This window comes from Lingula anatina, chromosome 4 (assembly GCF_051362555.1).
Source record: "Lingula anatina isolate TDL-2025a chromosome 4, LinAna3.0, whole genome shotgun sequence".
Classification (NCBI taxonomy): domain Eukaryota; kingdom Metazoa; phylum Brachiopoda; class Lingulata; order Lingulida; family Lingulidae; genus Lingula; species Lingula anatina.
This window is the reverse complement of record NC_141770.1, coordinates 48522-71375: the sequence shown is the minus strand read 5'-3', so window position 1 is coordinate 71375 and position 22854 is coordinate 48522. Positions and strand designations below refer to the sequence as shown.

At 37.6% G+C, this 22854-nt stretch overlaps 1 protein-coding gene across 2 annotated transcripts in view; it reads right to left on the bottom strand.

Moving 5' to 3' along the window:
• The window catches only part of LOC106168438 (cyclic nucleotide-gated channel beta-3), a 67221-nt gene that overhangs the window by 5460 nt on the left and 38907 nt on the right, over positions 1-22854 (bottom strand). For both annotated transcript variants that reach the window (XM_087010192.1, XM_087010191.1), the window contains exons 4-15: positions 19915-20057; positions 18201-18389; positions 17384-17592; positions 10434-10484; positions 10178-10264; positions 9852-10039; positions 8320-8461; positions 6263-6422; positions 5254-5351; positions 3084-3280; positions 1571-1717; positions 1299-1410 (exon numbers count right to left, since the gene is read on the bottom strand). In XM_087010192.1, the coding sequence (XP_086866318.1) occupies positions 1299-1410; positions 1571-1717; positions 3084-3280; positions 5254-5351; positions 6263-6422; positions 8320-8461; positions 9852-10039; positions 10178-10264; positions 10434-10484; positions 17384-17592; positions 18201-18389; positions 19915-20057 (1723 nt within the window). The remainder of the gene's footprint in view (positions 1-1298; positions 1411-1570; positions 1718-3083; positions 3281-5253; positions 5352-6262; positions 6423-8319; positions 8462-9851; positions 10040-10177; positions 10265-10433; positions 10485-17383; positions 17593-18200; positions 18390-19914; positions 20058-22854) is intronic.

Below are 22854 nucleotides of genomic sequence, written 5' to 3'. Positions count from 1 at the left end.
TAATAAGATGCCGAAAAGTGTTTGTTTGATATTTCCTGCATCTTTACAACATTGTTAGTTGATTATGTAAAAAACATGGTAAACTTGTTATCATGTATTGTGTAATAAAGTGTCAAAAATGGAAATAAACTCATATCATTGCAGTTTGTCAGATTCAATCATCCACTATGTTCAGAATCTCAGAATGGAGGAAATTGGACATTTAACACTGTTCTATTGATACTTTTCCCATCTCATCAATTTTCTTAGTTGGTCATATAAAATGGCAGTAAAATGTTTATTTTGTTTTATGTTAAAAAAGTGTTAAAAATGGAAATAAACCCATTTCAGAACAGTGCTGTCTTGTTTACATTTTGGCATTTTCAAGGCGTGACTTTGAAGTTCCATGGGCCTGAAAACCTTTGCTTGTCACATTTTCTGAATATCTGTGAAACAAATATTTTATAATTAAAAATTGATGGTCATTAAGCTGTTAAACATTATGTAATATTGCATCAAAATTTGAAGAAACCCCTATTTTGGGCACTGCTTCTATGATGACCATTTAAGGAAAATCATGTCACTTACTGTTCTCAAACTTACAGGAAAGAAACATGGGACTAAAATACAGCTTCAGTAGGCAATGCAGTCTGTTTGGTTTTTTTTTTTTTTTTTTTTTTTTTTTTTTTTGGCAGTTTTTTGTGAAAATTTAATTTTTCACATATTGGCATTTTCAAGGTGTGACGTTTAAGTTCCATGATCTTGAAGACTTTTGCTTGTCACATTTTCTGAATGTCCATGTTACTAATATTTTATTAATAACATTTGATTGTCATTATGCTGTTAAACATTATGTAATGTTGCATCAAAATTTGAAGAAACCCCTATTTTGGGCACTGCTCCTATGATGACCATTTAAGGGAAATCATGTCACTTACTGTTCTCAAACTTACAGGAAAGAAACATGGGTCTAACATACAGCTTCAGTAGGCAATGCAGTCTGTTTGGTAAATTTTTCTGGCAATTTAACAGTTTTTTGTGAAAATTTAATTTTTCACTTATTTGCATCTTTATTTTCTGTTCTTTGTCTGTACATTTGACAGCTTTGCTGCCTTGTTTTGTTTCTTGAGGCAGTGAGTTGAAATAATCCAATTTAGAATTTACCAAGGAATGTATGACTGTAGCTGTGGTAGAGTCTGAAGGGTGAATATGAATTATCCGTATGATCCCAATGTTATAAACTGCAGACTTGCATGTAGTAAAAAAAAAGGGACTGTGTCTGACCAGTTTCTGCTGCTGAGTATTGACCCACCACTCACCTGAATGACTGTCTTAAGAAGTCGAGGTGTGCCTTCCCTTTCCTTAATTATTTCTGTGGCCTCTGTTTCCCCCTGGTCATTCTGGAGTTTAGCATTCTGATGAAGCAATTTCCTGTACAAAAATAATACAAGATTATCATGACAGCTGGGGACTGTACTTAAATGACTATACAACAAAGACAACATTTTTTGCTATTTTACCTTAATCACTTATTGACATGGAATTAAAGTTTAATATCCCATTTTTATGAAATGCTGCTTTGTTGTATTACACTGCTTTTTTCTTTAATATCTTCTGAGCCTTGGGGTAGTCACTCATTGCTGCATTGAAGTCTTCCTTGGAGAGGATGAACAAGTTGGAGAAACCCTTGGAGCGAACATCAGCTGTCCTGCGATTACCACCAGCAAGGGCCAGAAGACTGAAGGACAAGAAAAAGGATCATCTTAGGGAGTAATGCACTGGATTCCACAATCATTATATTAGAGTTCTGTACAGTCTCAATATATTAGCATTTTCCATTTGGCATATTTTTACAGTATAGCTTCATGTACATAAGTGTGAAATAGTCATGAGGAGATCAGTGCCAGATTTAGAGGGGGTCAGGGGGCTTCTGACCCCCCTTCGGTTTCTGAACACCAATATTCCCCATTTGAAATTAGAATTTTGACTAGCTAAATTATAGTTCTACCATACCAAAGGGCACTGTTTGCTTTCCAAAACACAAAATATTTTTCAGGGCCCTTGAGCAGGCCTTGAACCCCACACCAACGGGGCAATTGTCAAGTTGGCATCCAAGGCCTGTCATTCTGGACCCCCCCCCCCGTCAAATAATCCTGGATCCCCCCTGGAGATGCATTTGCTTTTTTATGCTTTTCTGAGAACTGAAGGTGAAAAAGTTTTCATTATAGAAGGGGACGATAGGGATGCTATCAGGTAGGGGAAATGAACCTACTAAATAATCTTTCTTGTTCTAAACACTTACAACACTCAGTAAACTGAGATGTCACTCACCAGGGTCCATTAAGAAAAGTCTATTTTCTAAAAATCTATTTCCTATTCGTGGTATCTTATGATCACTCCGAGCGCAGCGGAGAATTAATTACAGCTTTGGAAGTAACTGGCTCGCGCTGCCAGTAATTACGCCGCGGGGTATTCAGGGCACAGACCGTTATTACAAGATACCACGAATAGAAAATAAATTTTTAGAAAATAGACTTTTCATGTGAATGGAGTCTAACATCTCAGCGACTAACAGTCATTGCAACTGTCCTCAGCTTTTGTCAACCAAACCTTGGTCAACATTTACACATACAAAGTTCAAGTAAAGTTTTAAATTAATGCTGAACTTTTCATGACTCTAATTTCATCATTAAAAATCCCCTAATTTTAAGGCAAAAAATGCCATGCTACATGCCTTCTGATATAGGAGCCGGTCTCTGGCAGTTTTGACAACTGCCGTGTTTCTGATTTTATGATACTACCACAACAAATTTATAAAAAATCTGTACAAATTTTCAATTCAAAAGCTAGTGAACTTACGAACTGTCAGATTTAATCAACTTTGAAATTAATATTTTTTTTCTTTTTGAGCCAACTGATACATTCCTGGAATCGTCAATTTCATGAGCATTCTTACATTTAATTATAAAATCATCATAACAACTGATATGTATATGTATTATAGACCTGTAATTCAGATGCCATTGTGGCTTCATATTTCACAATAAATAATTCATATCTGTTCTCATTTATCTAGAGGAGGATATATAATACATATTACAAACCTGATTTCCCCAAAGACACTTCCCTCGCTGAGTGTGGCCAGTACCAAGCCATCAGCACTGACCACTTCCACCTGCCCTTGCTTCAGGATGTACATCTCTGTGCCTACTTCTCCCTTCTTACAGATGTAATCCCCAGGTAGATACAGCACTGGAGTTAACTTTAACACCAGGTCAAATAACAGCTGCTTCTCACAGTCCTAGGATACACAGGAGTAGAACACGAGTAAAACACAGCAGTGGTGTAGTCAGGAGCTAGAACTGACAGTCCTAGGACACACAGGAGTAGAACATGAGTAGAACACAGCAGTGGTGTAGTCAGGAGCTAGAACTGACAGTCCTAAAACACACAGGAGTAGAACATGAGTAGAACACAGCAGTGGTGTAGTCAGGAGCTAGATCTGACAGTCCTAAAACACACAGGAGTAGAACACGAGTAAAACACAGCAGTGGTGTAGTCAGGAGCTAGAACTGACAGTCCTAAAACACAGGTGTAGAACATGAGTAGAACACATGTGGTGTAGTCAGGAGCTAGAACTGACAGTCATAGGACACGCAGGAGTACAACACGAGTAGAACACAGCAGTGGTGTAGTCAGGAGCTAGAACTGACAGTCCTAGGACACACAGGAGTAGAACACGAGTAGAACACAGCAGTGGTGTAGTCAGGAGCTAGAACTGACAGTCCGGACACTTAGGAGTAGAACATGAGTAGAACACAGCAGTGGTGTAGTCAGGAGCTAGAACTGACAGTCCTAGGACACACAAGAGTAGAACATGAGTAGAACACAACAGTGGTGTAGTCAGGAGCTAGATCTGACAGTCCTAGGACACTCAGGAGTAAAACATGAGTAGAACACAGCAGTGGTGTAGTCAGGAGCTAGAACTGACAGTCCTAGGACACTCAGGAGTAAAACATGAGTAGAACACAGCAGTGGTGTAGTCAGGAGCTAGAACTGACAGTCCTAGGACACACAGGAGTAGAACATGAGTAGAACACAGCAGTGGTGTAGTCAGGAGCTAGAACTGACAGTCCTAGGACACACAGGAGTAGAACATGAGTAGAACACAGCAGTGGTGTAGTCAGGAGCTAGAACTGACAGTCCGGACACTTAGGAGTAAAACATGAGTAGAACACAGCAGTGGTGTAGTCAGGAGCTAGAACTGACAGTCCTAGGACACTCAGGAGTAAAACATGAGTAGAACACAGCAGTGGTGTAGTCAGGAGCTAGAACTGACAGTCCTAGGACACACAGGAGTAGAACATGAGTAGAACACAGCAGTGGTGTAGTCAGGAGCTAGAACTGACAGTCCTAGGACACACAGGAGTAGAACATGAGTAGAACACAGCAGTGGTGTAGTCAGGAGCTAGAACTGACAGTCCGGACACTTAGGAGTAGAACATGAGTAGAACACAGCAGTGGTGTAGTCAGGAGCTAGAACTGACAGTCCTAGTACACTCAGGAGTAAAACATGAGTAGAACACAGCAGTGGTGTAGTCAGGAGCTAGAACTGACAGTCCTAGGACACACAGGAGTAGAACATGAGTAGAACACAGCAGTGGTGTAGTCAGGAGCTAGAACTGACAGTCCTAGGACACACAGGAGTAGAACATGAGTAGAACACAGCAGTGGTGTAGTCAGGAGCTAGATCTGACAGTCCTAGGACACACAGGAGTAGAACATGAGTAAAACACAGCAGTGGTGTAGTCAGGAGCTAGATCTGACAGTCCGGACACTCAGGAGTAAAACATGAGTAGAACACAGCAGTGGTGTAGTCAGGAGCTAGATCTGACAGTCATAAAACACACAGGAGTAGAACACGAGTAGAACACAGCAGTGGTGTAGTCAGGAGCTAGATCTGACAGTCTGGACACTAAGGAGTAAAACATGAGTAGAACACAGCAGAGGTGTAGTCAGGAGCTAGATCTGACAGTCCGGACACTCAGGAGTAAAACATGAGTAGAACACTCTGAGTCATGCATGATACATTGAACTTGTCAAATTAGGTGAAGGTAATGACTTTTGACACCTTTATGTTTTAAAATTACATCAGTTTCTCACTTTTATATTTTTTTATTCATTTTTTTCCTTTCTATTATACATGTATGTAAAGAAAAAAAATCCATTGTAATAGCAGTTAGTGATAAAAGTAATATTCTTTCCACTTTTTACCTGAAAGAGCTGCACTTTACTTAGTGTCTCATAGTGCACACTTATTGCCAGGTCAGCCATCATCTTATTGGGCAGTGCCCGCAGCAGTTCATTCTCATCTGGAAAACAAAGAGAAACTCTACTATTAAATACTATTAAAGTGCTATAAATACACAGGATTTGATTGAAGCCGTGATGAGAACACTGCATGATTAGAACACTGATTACCCTCTAATTAAGCTTCAGTCTGAGAATGCAATTGTAAGCTCATGTTTGATTATTACCTCCGCCAAGGAGGTTATGTTTTTGGTTCTGTTAGTTTGTCTGTCTGTCTGTCTGTCTGTCTGTTAGCAATATTACAGAAAAAGTTATGGACTGATTTTGATGAAATTTTCAGGAACTGTCAGAAGTGGGCCAAGGAACAGATGATTAGTTTTTGGTGGTGATCAGGATCAATAATCAGTCAATAATCAATGATCAAAAAACTAAGGTATGGACCGATTTTGATGATATTTTCTGGAACTGTCAGAAGTGGGCCAAGGAACAGATGATTAGTTTTTGGTGGTGATCCGGATCCTTAATCAAACAATGATCAAAATAAAAAAAACTAAATCATTATAGAATGAAAATTCAGGGGTGAAACCGCATTGGATCGAGACTTTGCTGCCTTGGCGGAGGTCTGCGCTCTCAGAGTGCTTTTCTAGTTCAATATATTTTGTATCCCTCTATAATTGTACTCTTACATATAAGGGTTGTGGTTAACATTAAGTGATTGGCTCTATGTATTGAAAACATGGTCAACATCTGTTAATTTAGCATTCAACAGCAGTTACTTGCTTTTCACACCTTAATTTCTTTTTGAAGACAAATAAATAAGTAAACATTTACATTTTAGTGTAAAAAGTTTTTATAAGTAAGTTGCCACTGTGAATGGAAAAGTAAGGATCTATGGAGAAGAAAGAGGTGCTAATGAGAGGCAGAAGGCTGTGGAAAGGTCTTTATTAGGTAATGAAGGATTCTACTGTCTGACCCAGGGTTTTCTGTGATTCCCAGCTGAAGGTGAACCAGGAGCGGACTTTATTCTGCACTTGTTTAGGCACCCCAGAGTTCTGAAGATAGTTCAACACAGTGCTCATCTGCTCACGAAAGTCACTCTTCACCTTCCCCGAGGCCTGATAGATGTCACGAATCTGGATATAAAATGAAGAAGAAAAATGCACTCGTATTCAAATGTTACACAAAAACTACAGCAGGTAAACAACACATTAGATGGAAGGATACTATCTTATTTTTCAGCATACATTAAGAGGCTAAGTCTATGAACACTCACCTGTCCTATCAGAAAGGCAAAGATAAAGACTCCTGACAGTCAGTAGACAGTCATAAACACATAGGTTAAAGTCACACTGAACACAGTCGTTGAACACTCACCTGTCCTATCAGCAAGGCAAAGACAAAGACCCCTGACAGCCAGTAGACAGTCATGAAAACATAGGTTAAAGTCACACTGAACACAGTCTATGAACACTCACCTGTCCTATCAGCAAGGCAAAGATAAAGACTCCTGACAGTCAGTAGACAGTCATAAACACATAGGTTAAAGTCACACTGAACACAGTCTATGAACACTCACCTGTCCTATCAGCAAGGCAAAGATAAAGACTCCTGACAGCCAGCAGACAGTCATGAACACGTGCATAGGTTAAAGTCACACTGAGCACAGTCGTTGAACACTCACCTGTCCTATCAGCAAGGCAAAGATAAAGACTCCTGACAGCCAGCAGACAGTCATGAACACATGCATAGGTTAAAGTCACACTGAGCACAGTCGTTGAACACTCACCTGTCCTATCAGCAAGGCAAAGATAAAGACTCCTGACAGTCAGTAGACAGTCATAAACACATAGGTTAAAGTCACACTGAACACAGTCTATGAACACTCACCTGTCCTATCAGCAAGGCAAAGATAAAGACTCCTGACAGCCAGCAGACAGTCATGAACACGTGCATAGGTTAAAGTCACACTGAGCACAGTCGTTGAACACTCACCTGTCCTATCAGCAAGGCAAAGATAAAGACTCCTGACAGCCAGCAGACAGTCATGAACACATGCATAGGTTAAAGTCACACTGAGCACAGTCGTTGAACACTCACCTGTCCTATCAGCAAGGCAAAGATAAAGACTCCTGACAGCCAGTAGACAGTCATGAACACATGCATAGGTTAAAGTCACACTGAGCACAGTCGTTGAACACTCACCTGTCCTATCAGCAAGGCAAAGATAAAGACTCCTGACAGCCAGTAGACAGTCATGAACACATGCATAGGTTAAAGTCACACTGAGCACAGTCGTTGAACACTCACCTGTCCTATCAGCAAGGCAAAGATAAAGACTCCTGACAGCCAGTAGACAGTCATGAACACATGCATAGGTTAAAGTCACACTGAGCACAGTCGTTGAACACTCACCTGTCCTATCAGCAAGGCAAAGATAAAGACTCCTGACAGCCAGTAGACAGTCATGAACACATGCATAGGTTAAAGTCACACTGAGCACAGTCGTTGAACACTCACCTGTCCTATCAGCAAGGCAAAGATAAAGACTCCTTACAGCTAGTAGACAGTCATAAACACATAGGTTAAAGTCACACTGAACACAGTCTATGAACACTCACCTGTCCTATCAGCAAGGCAAAGATAAAGACTCCTGACAGCCAGTAGACAGTCATGAACACATGCATAGGTTAAAGTCACACTGAACACAGTCTATGAACACTCACCTGTCCTATCAGCAAGGCAAAGATAAAGACTCCTGACAGCCAGTAGACAGTCATAAACACATAGGTTAAAGTCACACTGAACACAGTCTATGAACACTCACCTGTCCTATCAGCAAGGCAAAGATAAAGACTCCTGACAGCCAGTAGACAGACATGAAAACATAGGTTAAAGTCACACTGAACACAGTCGTTGAACACTCACCTGTCCTATCAGCAAGGCAAAGATAAAGACTCCTGACAGCCAGTAGACAGTCATGAACACATGCATAGGTTAAAGTCACACTGAACACAGTCGTTGAACACTCACCTGTCCTATCAGCAAGGCAAAGACAAAGACCCCTGACAGCCAGTAGACAGTCATGAACACGTACTCCAGAGTGTTGGTGGGTGTAGGGTTGTTACCAATAGAGGTCGATGTCTTGGTGGCCAAGTAGAAACATCTCACGTACCTTTAACAAACACAATTGTACAAAGCGTTCATAACAGTCCATAATTTCACGTGCTATCCAGTATATACTTAATTAAGCGATACGACTATGTTGAAGGCCCTAGGACATGGTGTTTATTACAATTCCCTTTTACTCATTTCCACAGGTTTTACAGAATTAATTAACACATGTTTAAAAAACAAACCAAAACCAAATTTCGATCTATTTACAGATCCTGTAGTCACACGTCATAGATACATTACATCCAGAGTCAAGGCGTGTAGACCTGCCTATTATGCATACACATTGTTACTTCCAGATTTTTACACAACTCACACTAGTGGGCTGGATTTGCTCTTAAAGTGCAGTTTAAGTTCACAAGTGATCTTACACGATCTTAAATATTACAGCAGTAGTCTTAAAATGGACTGAATCTGCTTTTAAGATCAAAAATGATGTAACATCTACTTAAGTGGTCAAGCAGTTTCCTCCCCTCACAATGGGGGATACTTCCCCTCACAATAGAGGACACCTCTGCTCACAATAGGAGAATGTGTAAGGGGAGACAACTTAATTGGCTGTTAGACCAGAAATAGTCTTACTCATGGTTTAAGACCATGTAGGACTATTTGTGAACTTAAATTGCTCTTTTAGACCAAATCAAGCCCACTAGTGTCAATTAAATCCACATGCAAAAATTTTCTCAAACTGAACCTTTTCAAACGCTTGGTGGCAATATTGACCTACTTATCCACCCCTCAAATTCGTAATAAAATGAAAAATGAAGCAAGAGGAAACACATTATGTTTAACCGTTCGGTTTAGTTTTGTTTAGTTTAGTAGCAATGATTTGAAAAACGACAGACCATCCCCCAAATCTAGCCCAATTCTATTAAACCTATTTTGAAAATTGCATCAAATTGCCTCCATAGCTTTTTACATAATGTTGCTAACAGACAGACAGACAGACAGACAAATGGAACCAAAAACATACTGCTACAGTAATCGTTTTGGTGGAGTTTATAACAAGACCTGCTTGTATCGCACTTTTTACAAGCCATATAACCCAGAACCCCCCACACCAATCTAAACGATAGCAGTGTGCTATGGCTGAGTCTGTCTGGATGGCTGAAATGATAGCTAGCTTCTAAGTCTGACTCTGTCTCGAGGGCTGAAATGTTGGCAATCTCCTCTGACTAACTTATCCCTGAGGGCTTAAGTGATAGCCGTCTTTTTAGACTGACTGTCTAGCGGGTTGATACGATAGCCATTATCTCAGCCCAGCCCTATCTGGAGGGCTGAAAAGATAGATGTCTTGTAAGACTGACTGATTATCGGGGGTTGGGCTGAAGTGATAGCCATCTCCTCAAGCTAAATCTATGAATAGCAAGTTATCTTCAGTGTCAACTCACGCGTTCCCCTCGCCATTGTACACCCATTTATTGCTCCCTATTCCCTCATAGACAGACACCGCATAGTAACCACATGTCTCTACGTGGATCAGATACACCATGTACGTCATCGTCTTGGCAACACGGATTAAATGGGGAGATTTGGCAGCTTGATCAAAGCGGTTGTAGAACTCTAGAAATGTCTTGATCTGAAAAAATATGCCAGAAAAAATGGAAACGCCTTACAAGGGATACATTTTAAAACTTGTCATTTTGTAAAGTCATCTAAAACCCAGGTCAATTTAATATTAAAATAACTTAAAATATTTTGTCAATGTTGTGCTTACCTTAAAATACCTTGGTGCCCGCAGTAATGAGTTGAACCCTACAGCAAAGTACAGGAGATCTAATGGTAGCAGAGACAGCATGTCCAGCTAGAAAGAGGACTAGATTTTAGAAAGTTGATAAAACACTTCACCGCACCTCCCTGGGCATGGGAACTTCAAAAAGACATAATTAAAACAAGATCGTATATTCAAGTATATGTGCAGTGTTTACCATACCTGTATGCATACTGAAGTGATTGTAACAACCTAAGCATACCTTAAACTCCAACTTTCTAAAATAGTTCCTCCTCATTTCCTTTGGATCTCCCTGAAATAGGTTCGTTTGAAATATATATCAAAGAACAAAAACATTTCAATAGAAAACCACTGGTAAAATATGGTTACTTAAAATGACTTCTGTTGTTAGTGAAAAAGGCTTTTTATGTACAGACACAGATGTGTCTGTACATATAGCCATCATCTGCGTCTGGCGTCGCCGTCGTCGCCGTCGTCGCCGTGCACTCAGCGATAACACGATAAGTGGAATACCGTTTTACATTTTGTATTCAAATTTACAGATCTGATGAATATTCATAATACGCAGGTCAAGTTCGAAAATCAGCATGATCAGGTCACTTTTAGGGAATTTATGCTGTTTTTTCACTTTTTTCAGCATATATGCAGCACCGATAACACGATAAGTGGAAAACTGTTTTACCTTTTAGCTTGAAACTTGCAGAACTGATGAATATTCATATTTCGCAGGTCAAGTTCGAAAATCAGCATGATTGGATCATTATTAGGGAATTTATGCTGTTTTTTTCACTTTTTTCAGCATATATGCAGCACCGATAACACGATAAGTGGAAAACTGTTTTACCTTTTAGCTTGAAACTTACAGAACTGATGAATATTCATAATACGCAGGTCAAGTTCGAAAATCAGCATGATTGGGTCATTGTTAGGGAATTTATGCTGTTTTTTCACTTTTTTCAGCATATATGCAGCACTGAAAACACACAAGTGGAAAACTGTTTTTTCTTTTGGCTTGAAACTTACAGAACTAATGAATATTCATAATACGCAGGTCAAGTTTGAAAATCAGCAAGATCGGGCAATGTTTATGAAAGTTATCCTGTTTTTTTTTTTTTTTTTTTTTTTTTAAATTTTTCAGCACTTTTGTAACACCAATAACTTGATAAGTGTAAAAATGTTTCTCCTTTTGGATTGAAATTTACAGAACTGGTGAATATTTATAATACGCAGGTCAAGTTTGAAAATTGGCTTGATTGGACTATTTTAACAAAAGTAATGCTGTTTTTTCCTTTATTCAGCATACATGCAACACTGATAACGCATTTTAAGGAAAACCAATCAGCCTTTTGTCTTGCAACTCACAGGAGTGATCAATCTGACCAGTATACAGATCAAGTTTGAAAATAAGCTTGATCAGTTAAGTTTTGATGAAGTTATTAGCCTTTTTTGTATATAAGTGGTTTTTCTTCAGATTTAATTCTTAAGCATGTTAACAGTCTCATTACGGAACTAATTGGATATGTAAAAGTGTTGTTTTAACATTTTCTGCTTCTTAACAATATTGTTAGTTGATTTTATAAAAATGACGGTAAACCTATTATAGTGCAGCGTGTAATAAAGTATCAAAAATGGAAAGGAACTCATCATTGCAGTTTGTCAAATTCAATCATTCACTATGTTCAGAATCTCCAAATGGAGCAAATTGGACATTATAAATTGTTCAATTTATATTTTTCCTATGTCAACAATTTTCCTAGTTGATCATATAAAAATGACAGTAAATTGATTATTGTTTTATGTAAAAAAGGTGTTGAAAATGGAAAGAAAATCATTTCAGTACAGTTATCTCTTGTTAACATTTTGGCATTTTGAAAGTGTGACTCTGAACTTCCATGTCCTTGGAGACCTTTCCGTATCACATTTTCTGAATATCCATGATACTTTTATTTTTTTAATAAAAAATTGATGGTTTATTGCTGTTAAGTATTATGTTATATTGCATGAAACTTGAAGAAAACCCTACTTTGGACACTGCTGCCAGGATAGCGATTAAGGGAAAACCATGTTACTTATGATAATCAACCTTACTGAAAAGACCTTACTGAAGTGCAGCTTGTGTTGGAAAACCATTGTAATTGTTTTCTGTTTTGAAAGCAATGCAGTAGAGTGCTATTTGGTGCAATAAATGTATATGGATAGTAGGCAGTTAATTCAGGGTTATAAAGTAATTTGCTTAATTGATTTTCAAGTTATTTCAGGGTTATAAAATAATTTGCTTAATTGATTTTCAAGTGGCCATTAAATGAGATTACATAAACACACATTGAGATTTCATTGTAAAGTCCATAGGTTTAGCTCTCTTAACTGTGTCACATAATTAGGAATCGATGATTATTATGCAGGTAAATGTTATTTAATATTGAAAATAAGTTTACAAAAGAAAATTTTGTGTAACGCTTACATTAATGCTAAAGATGAATAACAGTGCCTTATTATTCTCAAACTCAATAGGGTTATTCATATCATGTTAGTAATTGTACAGCTAGTTTTCACTTTTCAGCATATATGTAATACTGTAAACACAATATAAGAAAAACAGATAAGCCAATTGCCATTATACTCACAGGAGTGGCCAATCCTTCTAAAACGCAGGTCGAGTAAAAAAATTAGCATAATCAGGCCATTATTTAAAAAGTTATGCTGTTTTTTCACATTTCCTCAGATTCAATTCTTAGGCATGTTAACAGTTTCATTATTTAATTAATAAGATACGTAAAAGTGTTTGTTTGACATTTCCTGCACCTTTACAACATTGTTAGTTGATTTTGTAAAAATGATGGTAAACTTGTCATCGTGTATTGTGTAATAAAGTTTCAAAAATGGAAATAAACTCATATCATTGCAGTTTGTCAGATTCAATCATTCACTATGTTCAGAATCTCAGAATGGAAGAAATTGGACATTTAACACTGCTCTATTGATATTTTTCCCATCTCATCAATTTTCTTAGTTGATCATATAAAAATGGCAGTAAACTGTTATTTCTGTTTTATGTTAAAAATTGTTAAAAATGGGGAAAAAAACATTTCAGAACAGTGCTGTCTTGTTTACATTTTGGCATTTTCAAGTTGTGACTTTGAAGTTCCATGGGCCTGAAGACCATTGCTAGTCACATTTTCTGAATATCCATGATACTAATATTTTATTAAAATTGACGGTCATTATGCTGTTAAACATAATGTAATATTGCATCAAATTTTGAAAAAAAAAAACTATTTCGGGCACTGCTCCCATGATGACCATTTAAGAAAAACCATGTCACTTACTGTTCTCAAACTTACAGGAAAGAAATATGGGACTAAATTACAGCTTCAGTAGGCAATGCAGTCTGATTGGTAATTCTTACTGCCAGTTAAACAGTTTTTTTTTTGTGAAGATTTAATTTTTCACATATTGGCATTTTCAAGGTGTGACTTTGAAGTTCCACGGGCTTGAAGACCTTTGCTAGTCACATTTTCTGAAAATCCATGATACGTTTATTTTATAAGTAAAAATTGACGGTCATAATGCTGTTAACCATTATGTAATATTGCATCAGAATAGAAGAACACAAATTTGGGTGCTGCTGCTATGATGACCATTATGGGAAAACCACGTTACTTATGATTGCCAAACTTTCAAAAAAGAAATACAGGACCAAAATGCAGCCTTAGTTGGAAAAGCAGTCTAATTGTCTTCTTTTTCTGGAAGTTATACATTTTTACAACCAGTCTTACAAGAATGATTCTTAGGATTGACATACAGGTCATATTAGCAAACCAGCTCTATGAGATTATCATTTTTATTAAATTTATGCATTTTTTGTGAAATTTTCATTTTTCTCATTCTGGCACTTGCTAAGTATAAACTTGAACTCTGATGGGCCTGAAGCCTTATGCTTTTACTTTCGTCGGTGTTACCTGTTGTGCATAATTAAAATTTGATGTTGACTGTGCAGTTAAACATAACATATTATTGCATCAGAATTGGTAGTCTCCTATTTTGTGCATTATTGTTTTGTGCTTTTCTTAAGGTGTGACTTATGGGCCTGAAGACCTTTGAGAGGGTCAGTCTGTAAATTTCCCTTGGGTATCACTAGGCTAATTTCGGAGTTGTAAAGTCATTTGCCTAATTAATAGGCAATTAAATGACATTACATAAAGCACACTTGTTGATGTTTCCCTGTAAACTCCCAAAGGTTAAGCTCTCTGCTAGATTAATAATAACGAAGCAGTGATAATTATGCAGGTAAATTTTGTTTAATATTGCAAATAAGTTTTTAATATATATATATATATATATATATATATATATATATATATATATATATATATCAAATTCAAAGATTAAAAGTTTGAATAGCAGCTTCATTGGAATTACATTTACCTCTGCCAAGGAGGTTATGTTTTCACTCCTGTTTGTCTGTCATGAACATAACTCTAAAAGTTATGGACCAATGTTGATGAAATTTCAGAAACTGTCAGAAGTGGGTCAAGGAGGACAATGATTAGTTTTTAGTGGTGGTTCGGATCAATAATCTATCAATAATCAATAATAATCAAAAATTGCTGCCTTGGCAGAGGTCTGCGCTCTCATAGTGCTTTTCTAGTTTTGTTATGTTTTCCTTATTAATTTTTTCTCAAACACTGGCATCTGCACATTTTCTATATTTTCTGTATTTCCACATAAGCAGTTGTATTGGTTTTTATATCATTAAACATTATGTAATATTATTTTATGCACTGTCATAATTTTTCAAATATTGGGACTTTCATCGTGTGAATTTGAAATCTCATGGTCCTGAAACTGTAATCTTATTGAAGGGGTGGATTGAGACCATCTACTGGGTCTTCCGGAAGATGGTCAGGTTTTTAAGTTTATATTGACTGGTATCTATTTTTTTCTGTTGGAAGACCATCAAAAAGGAGGATGGATCAACATAGATTCTTTGGAATACTGTCAGAAAATATCTCTGGGTCCACTCCTGTTATTGACCATGTTACCTGTTGTGCATGATTAAAATTCAGTGTTGACTGACAGTGCTATTATAAGCATTATTTATCATTGCATCAAAATTGACAAAATGATCTATTTTGCATCTTTATTTTCTGTTTTTTGTCTGTACATTTGACAGCTTTGCTGCCTTGTTTGTAGCATACTGGTTACATGTATTTTATGCACAACATTAAAAAAGTTTTTACACATGACAGAAGATGTAAGTACAAGGAAGGAGCAAGTCTTTCTTAATAAAGGACACTAATATAAAGTGTGGCTGGTACATATAGCACATATTATTGTAGGATCAGGAATAGTTTTTCTTAATAAAGGACACTAATATAAAGCGTGGCTGGTACATATAGCACATATTATTGTAGGATCAGGAATAGTCTTTCTTAATAAAGGACACTAATATAAAGCGTGGCTGGTACATATAGCACATATTATTGTAGGATCAGGAATAGTCTTTCTTAAAGGGATAATAACTCTTCGTATGAGATCTATATTTCACAATAAAAACATTGTGAACAACTCATAGAAATATAATATATTCTGTTTTACCACAAAAACGGCAGTTATAGCTATTTTTTCTGATATCTGAGCTTGTCTTTAGATCACATGACCTACATTGATGGCTATACTCTGTTAAATTCTCTTAAGAGATTTTAACAAAAAACCAAAGTTTTTAGAAAAAAACCAGGGACTAACTTTGAATGTAAAAATGGATTCATTAACCATTGGTAAGTATGGGAAAATTGTTGTTTACTCCAGGAAAATTCATTTTTTGGCCGAAACAAAGAGTTATTATCCCTTTAATAAAGGACACTAATATAAAGCGTGGCTGGTACATATAGCACATATTATTGTAGGATCAGGAATAGTCTTTCTTAATAAAGGACACTAATATAAAGCGTGGCTGGTACATATAGCACATATTATTGTAGGATCAGGAATAGTCTTTCTTAATAAAGGACACTAATATAAAGCGTGGCTGGTACATATAGCACATATTATTGTAGGATCAGGAATAGTCTTTCTTAATAAAGGACACTAATATAAAGCGTGGCTGGTACATATAGCACATATTATTGTAGGATCAGGAATAGTCTTTCTTAATAAAGGACACTAATATAAAGCGTGGCTGGTACATAAAGCACATATTATTGTAGGATCAGGAATAGTCTTTCTTAATAAAGGACACTAATATAAAGCGTGGCTGGTACATAAAGCACATATTATTGTAGGATCAGGAATAGTCTTTCTTAATAAAGGACACTAATATAAAGCGTGGCTGGTACATAAAGCACATATTATTGTAGGATCAGGAATAGTCTTTCTTAATAAAGGACACTAATATAAAGCGTGGCTGGTACATAAAGCACATATTATTGTAGGATCAGGAATAGTCTTTCTTAATAAAGGGTACTAATATAAAGCGTGGCTGGTACATATAGCACATATTATTGTAGGATCAGGAATAGTCTTTCTTAATAAAGGGCACTAATATAAAGCGTGGCTGGTACATATAGCACATATTATTGTAGGATCAGGAATAGTCTTTCTTAATAAAGGACACTAATATAAAGCGTGGCTGGTACATATAGCACATATTATTGTAGGATCAGGAATAGTATATGTTGCGGTCCCAATAAAAATTCGATGGGTTCTAAAGTCTTTTAGACCAAGGTGCAATTGGGAATAATTATATTATTATTATTATTATTATTATTATTATTATTATTATTATTATTCCGAGCATTATACTGAGCCAGGAAGGATGTATTATCTGCCTGGATTAGGCTGGGGCCTGCTCCATGTCCACAGGTAAGACTTGTTACCTGGTGATCTGCCTAAACATACACTCACATCTTCACATATACCACATTAGGAAAAGACATACAATTTAAATGCTTTGCAATGAAGACTTGCTATGTTGAATATATAGTAAATACAAATATGTAGCAGTACGAAAGCATAAGGAAAAACCTCTCCCCCCCCCCCCCCACACATACACACACAAACACACACACACTGCTTTCTGACCAGGGATGCCAGCTCTATATTCCAATTTACAGTTAATTAGGCATATAACAACCGCACAGGAACACTAGAACACAGAATTGACCGTACCTGTAGTCAGAGACGTGCACCTACCTCTAGAAGTCCATCTCTTAGAAATTTGATCCTGGTTTTCACACATATGATGTCGATGACGTAGATGATATCACAGGCATAGTCCATGCTGAGCCAGTAACTGAGGTTTTCTTCTGTTTGGTATGGGAACGTAGCCCGCAGAGGAATACTCCACACGTTATATACGAAACACAGAGTAACCAGGAACAGCCAAATAATGTAACTTTTTGCTGTAAATTTAAATGAAGATCACTGTTGATTGACGATGTGGACGTCAATTACCAAAATCACTGAAGACACCCAATTTATCTTCCAAATAAACAATAATGTACCCACCAAGGTAAATGGGTATCATTTTCTTTTTTCTAAATTGATTGAATAAGATAAAGTGCTACTCATAGAAAATTGCTGATCTCGACAGTCTAATATATGTAAACGTCAAAATATACTGCCTGTGAAATCAAACAATAATTGTCGGACTAAATGAAAATGTTTTTCAAAAGGTTTTGAAATATCCATTACTGAGTACAAGCAGTTCCAGTCTGTTGCAGCTTTGGTTAAACCGCACCAAAATCTTCAAGAGTAATCAGAGCCATTGATGTACAATATATCAGATATGTAGAAGGCCAATTCTTTACTAAATAGCATTGTCCGAAACTGAATAAATCTTCAAAGATGGAACACAAATTTAATATATACACGACGAAGTTAAGTCCGTGAGGCCTTTGCATAACAACCTGGGACAAAAAATCAAGCATGGAGAGAGCAATTTTCAAATTTTCAAGCCCCATAAAAACTTGGCATAAAAACTTCCCACTCATGTTTAAACCCTACTCACATTGCGGATCGATTCCTGTGGTGAGCCAATAGAGAGAGCGGGGAACCGTCACGTGACACCGCCCACACACCACGTGAGCCTCGTGGACGTCCTCAGTGTGACTGGTACCACTCAGTCGGGAGCCAGGAATGAACGAGTCCAGACGACGTCGAGCCACTGGAGGATAGTCCTCTATGGCATTGGAGCACTCTATGGAAACACAAAATGTTCATTTTACTCTCCATACTTTTAGACAAAGTTTCCTTGGGGGTCTTGGACTCTGGTCTCCAACAGTTCACTAACACTCTACGGAAACACAACATGTTCATTTTACTCTCCATACTTTTAGACAGAGTTTCCTTGGGGGTCTTGGACTCTGGTCTCCAACAATACACTAACACTCTACGGAACACGCATATTTAAAAAAATCAGACAACAGAAAAAGTAAAATGTAAAATAAAGAAGAGATAAACAAGCACACGATGAATACTGTTTTATGAGATAATAATTACTCTTCAGAATCATTTGTATTGAGAACCCAAGGGTCCGGGTTGTATTGTATTGTATTGTATGTTCAGTTGCCAATAAGATAACCCAAGGGTCCGGGTTGTATTGTATTGTATGTTCAGTTGCCAATGAGATAACCCAAGAGTCCGGGTTGTATTGTATTGTATGTTCAGTTGCCAATGAGAACCCAAGAGTCCAGGTTGTATTGTATTGTATGTTCAGTTGCCAATGAGATAACCCAAGGGTCCGTCTCACGTGACACTTGTCTTATAACGGGGTCTCTTTGCGGGATGTCGTCGCTAAATCTTCAGGTTAAATTTCTTGACAGTTGTTAGATAACGACATCTTCGCTGCCTTAACAAGGGACTAAAAGGTAGATTGCATTATTTTAGATTTGAAATCAAAGTGACCAAGTTATTATCTTAAAACTTTGATTACTTCGGAACTCTCCAAGATTCGTGTTGTTAAATTGGCAATGAGAAATTTGTTACTTTAAATATGGAGCATTATTGAAGTTTACATTACAGACAGGCGGTGCTTATATTTGAAAGGCATTATGTATCAATAATGAAATGAATATGAGGTCAAAAAACAATTGGTTCACGCATAAAAAATGTGAATAAGTAATGCTATACGCCGGGTCGAATCCAATAAAACGTTTAACTCCAATTAAGCAATTTTGAGATATGGGCAGTTGAAGTTCCTATATGTAATATACAGTATGTACCATATGGGGGAATAGAACAAACTTTATATTCGTTAGTATCAATCCTGATGTCAAAAAAGTACATAGCTTTCCAATAATACCAATATCTCCAAAAGTGCCAGTAAAATGGAGAGCGAGAGTCTGAGTCAGCCAATCACAAGTTACAGAGACCTTGAATCGTAGAGCTATGGAACAATCTAAGGTCACAACTATAATGATGGTTTAAGCATAAAAAACAGAAAAGACGCAATGAATATATGCAGTGTCGCAAAGCGCAGATTCAGATCTATTTGAATCCGGGTACTTTTAGCTATGTGTCCCAGTCTATAGGACGGTTTGATCAGACTTACCAGAGATTGGACCGGGACTAGAGGACAGTGTGTTCAGACTTACCAGAGAATGGACCGGGACAAGAGCATGGTGTGTTCAGACTTACCAGAGAACGGACCGGGACAAGAGGACAGTGTGTTCAGACTTACCAGAGAATGGACCGGGACTAGAGCATGGTATGTTCAGACTTACCAGAGAATGGACCGGGACTAGAGGAGGGTGTCGCCTGCTGTGCTAGCATCTCTTTGGTGCGCTCTGTTCTGGACTGGAAGGCCACCACCAGCTCGTGCAAACGCTCACTGAGTGCCTCACTCAACCCAGACACTGACGCTCTCCTGGAATGAAGAGGAGACAGAGAGAGAGAAGGAGAAGGAAAAGGTTCATTACAGAGAGGAAGGGACATAATTTGGCGGTTACAATAATTTACAGTATTACATTAAACCCATCAGGACACATCCTCATGTCAATCTTCACTGAGATAAATACATCTTGGCTGAAAGCTAATGTACTGCAGATACCCAATTAAAAATCTAGAAAAATAAGTATGAATTTTGACATACAAAAATTGAATTATTTTGACACACATTAAATCTGGCTATAAAGCGTTTCCTTCACAGCCTATCTCGTTAACGGCGTGCTCGCACACAAGTCAAGTGCTGTGGTATAGGGAGCTTGTGTCATCACAATCAATATAACTGCGGTTTCATTATTCGCGCAATGTGATGAGAACCGAATGAAGTCAATGCTAGGGTAATTATGTGCCATGCTAATATGGATTTACAATCCCATCTTCTGTCAATTGGTTTGAGTAATAGATGAAAGCAAAACTGCTACAAACAGACTCGATGCTATCTGTTCAGCAGAGACCTATAAAACGAACAGCAATCTACCTTATCTAAATTAGTGAACGAGATCATTCGATTTTCCAAATGAGCCTATTTCATATGTTATTGACTTGTTATTATCATATTGACTTGTTATCTATGATAAATGTACACAGGAATCTCTCTCGCTCTCTCAATATACCTGCATGAATACACTGGGAATACAAGTTTTCACGTAGACATGTACATACATCATCTTTCACATGATAGATAGTACATGGATAGATAGATGGATAGATACGTAAGCTGCGGGGAATCGTTAACGGCGTCGAAATGTCGTTCTTAGAGTCCTCTGAACTTTGCAAGCATCTGTCTGGTTCAGTCTGTGCGCTGACGTAATTCACGTCCGCCAACACTCATTATCAGTAATAAGAAGCAAAACTGTGTCCATTCTGTTCTACAAAAATCCTTAAAAGTATATACAAATTTCATAACGATAACCATTGTACATATGTGTGTGTGTGTAAAATGGTTGAGTATATAGCACATATGGTTATATGCACAGTATTTAGTTCTCCAGTCAGCAATTATCATTTTGATCTTCCAAAACCATGCATACGTTACTGACGCCTGTCAAAGACTTTTTGGTTTAGATCATTGCCGGGACGTTGTTATTATGCATGCTGCCTTTATTTTATAGAGCTCTATGTCATAAATATAAAATAAAAATCTAATAAACATCTAACTGTGACAGTTTGCTTAATTTATTTTTAGGGAATTAACAGTATGTGGCGCCAGTTATAAGTAGCATACGTTACTTGAAGTTAAAGATAAGCCCTTCAAAATAAAACACGACATTAATATCAGAATCACTTATCAAAATATCCTATATAGGTGTTAGCAACCTATCCACCCGAAAAATAGTCTCTACTGTGTATCGAGTGTGATTCCACAACATGTTTTCGCATGAGATGAATGTCTGAAAACACGAAGATACCTGTGTTACCTATGAAAAGGTTTCATTGTGTTATGAGACACATTAAAGAAATATCAGTGTACAAAGCAACGATACTATATCCTCTGTTTTCAAAGTTCTACATAATTTAATCTGCAATCAATAGATGTCCTTGATTTAGATACCAGAAGATACCTACGTGGCCAATACATTCGGTACCAGCTTATGGGAAATAAGCGCGAAACAAACCAAATCACTCTTTAAATGCTGTGTAGTACAACGTGTTTACTGGCTGCCGTTTTTGAAGTGGAAACTGCTTGTACTTTTGAGACAAACTATTCAAATGACGTGTGTATCAATCCGTATAAAGGACAGTACGTGACACTGTTTTTAAACGCTACATTTCGCAATAAAGCCGAGAGTGGTGTGGATAATTGTTTAGTTACAAAACAGTAAGGAATTGTATATTCATTCCGTAATCACACAAACGCTATACTGAGAAGTCCAGAAATCATTTTTTTCTTTGTGGGCATATGGTCTTTAGGCCTATTGCTGAATTTGGGTGTTAAGTTGTACTGTCGTCCTGTGATAGTCAAGTCGTGTTATTTTTATGTGACAGTCACGTGATAATCATTTGTTACACATGTCTACAAAGACGTGCTCTCGTCATATGATAATCATGTTTCACACGTCTACCAAGTCGTGCTCTCGTCATGTGACAGTCATGTGTTACACGTCTAGCAAGTCGTGCTCTCGTCATGTGACAGTCATGTGTTACACGTCTACCAAGTCGTGCTCTCGTCATGTGACAGTCATGTGTTACACGTCTACCAAGTCGTGCTATCGTCATGTGCCAGTCATGTGTTACACGTCTACCAAGTCGTGCTCTCGTCATGTGACAGTCATGTGTTACACGTCTACCAAGTCGTGCTCCCGTCATGTGACAGTCATGTGTTACACGTCTACCAAGTCGTGCTCCCGTCATGTGACAGTCATGTGAGAGTCATGTGTTATACATGTACGTCTACCAAGTCGTTCTCGTCAAGTGACGGTCATGTGTTACACATGTCTACCAAGTCGTGCTCCCGTCATGTGACAGTCATGTGAGAGTCATGTGTTATACATGTACGTCTACCAAGTCGTGCTCTAGTCATGTGACAGGCAAGTCGTGCGCCCTTGTTATGTGACAGTCATGTGACAGTCATGTGAGAGTCATTTGGGTTCCACTTATTGGTTTTGGTGTTTAGACCATCTTTCAATTTGAGTCCCGACAACACAAAAGAGTCTGGTGAAACTGTCAGTAAATTAGCATTTATACATGTATCTAAGTTGACCGTGCCGAGAGGTGTGATT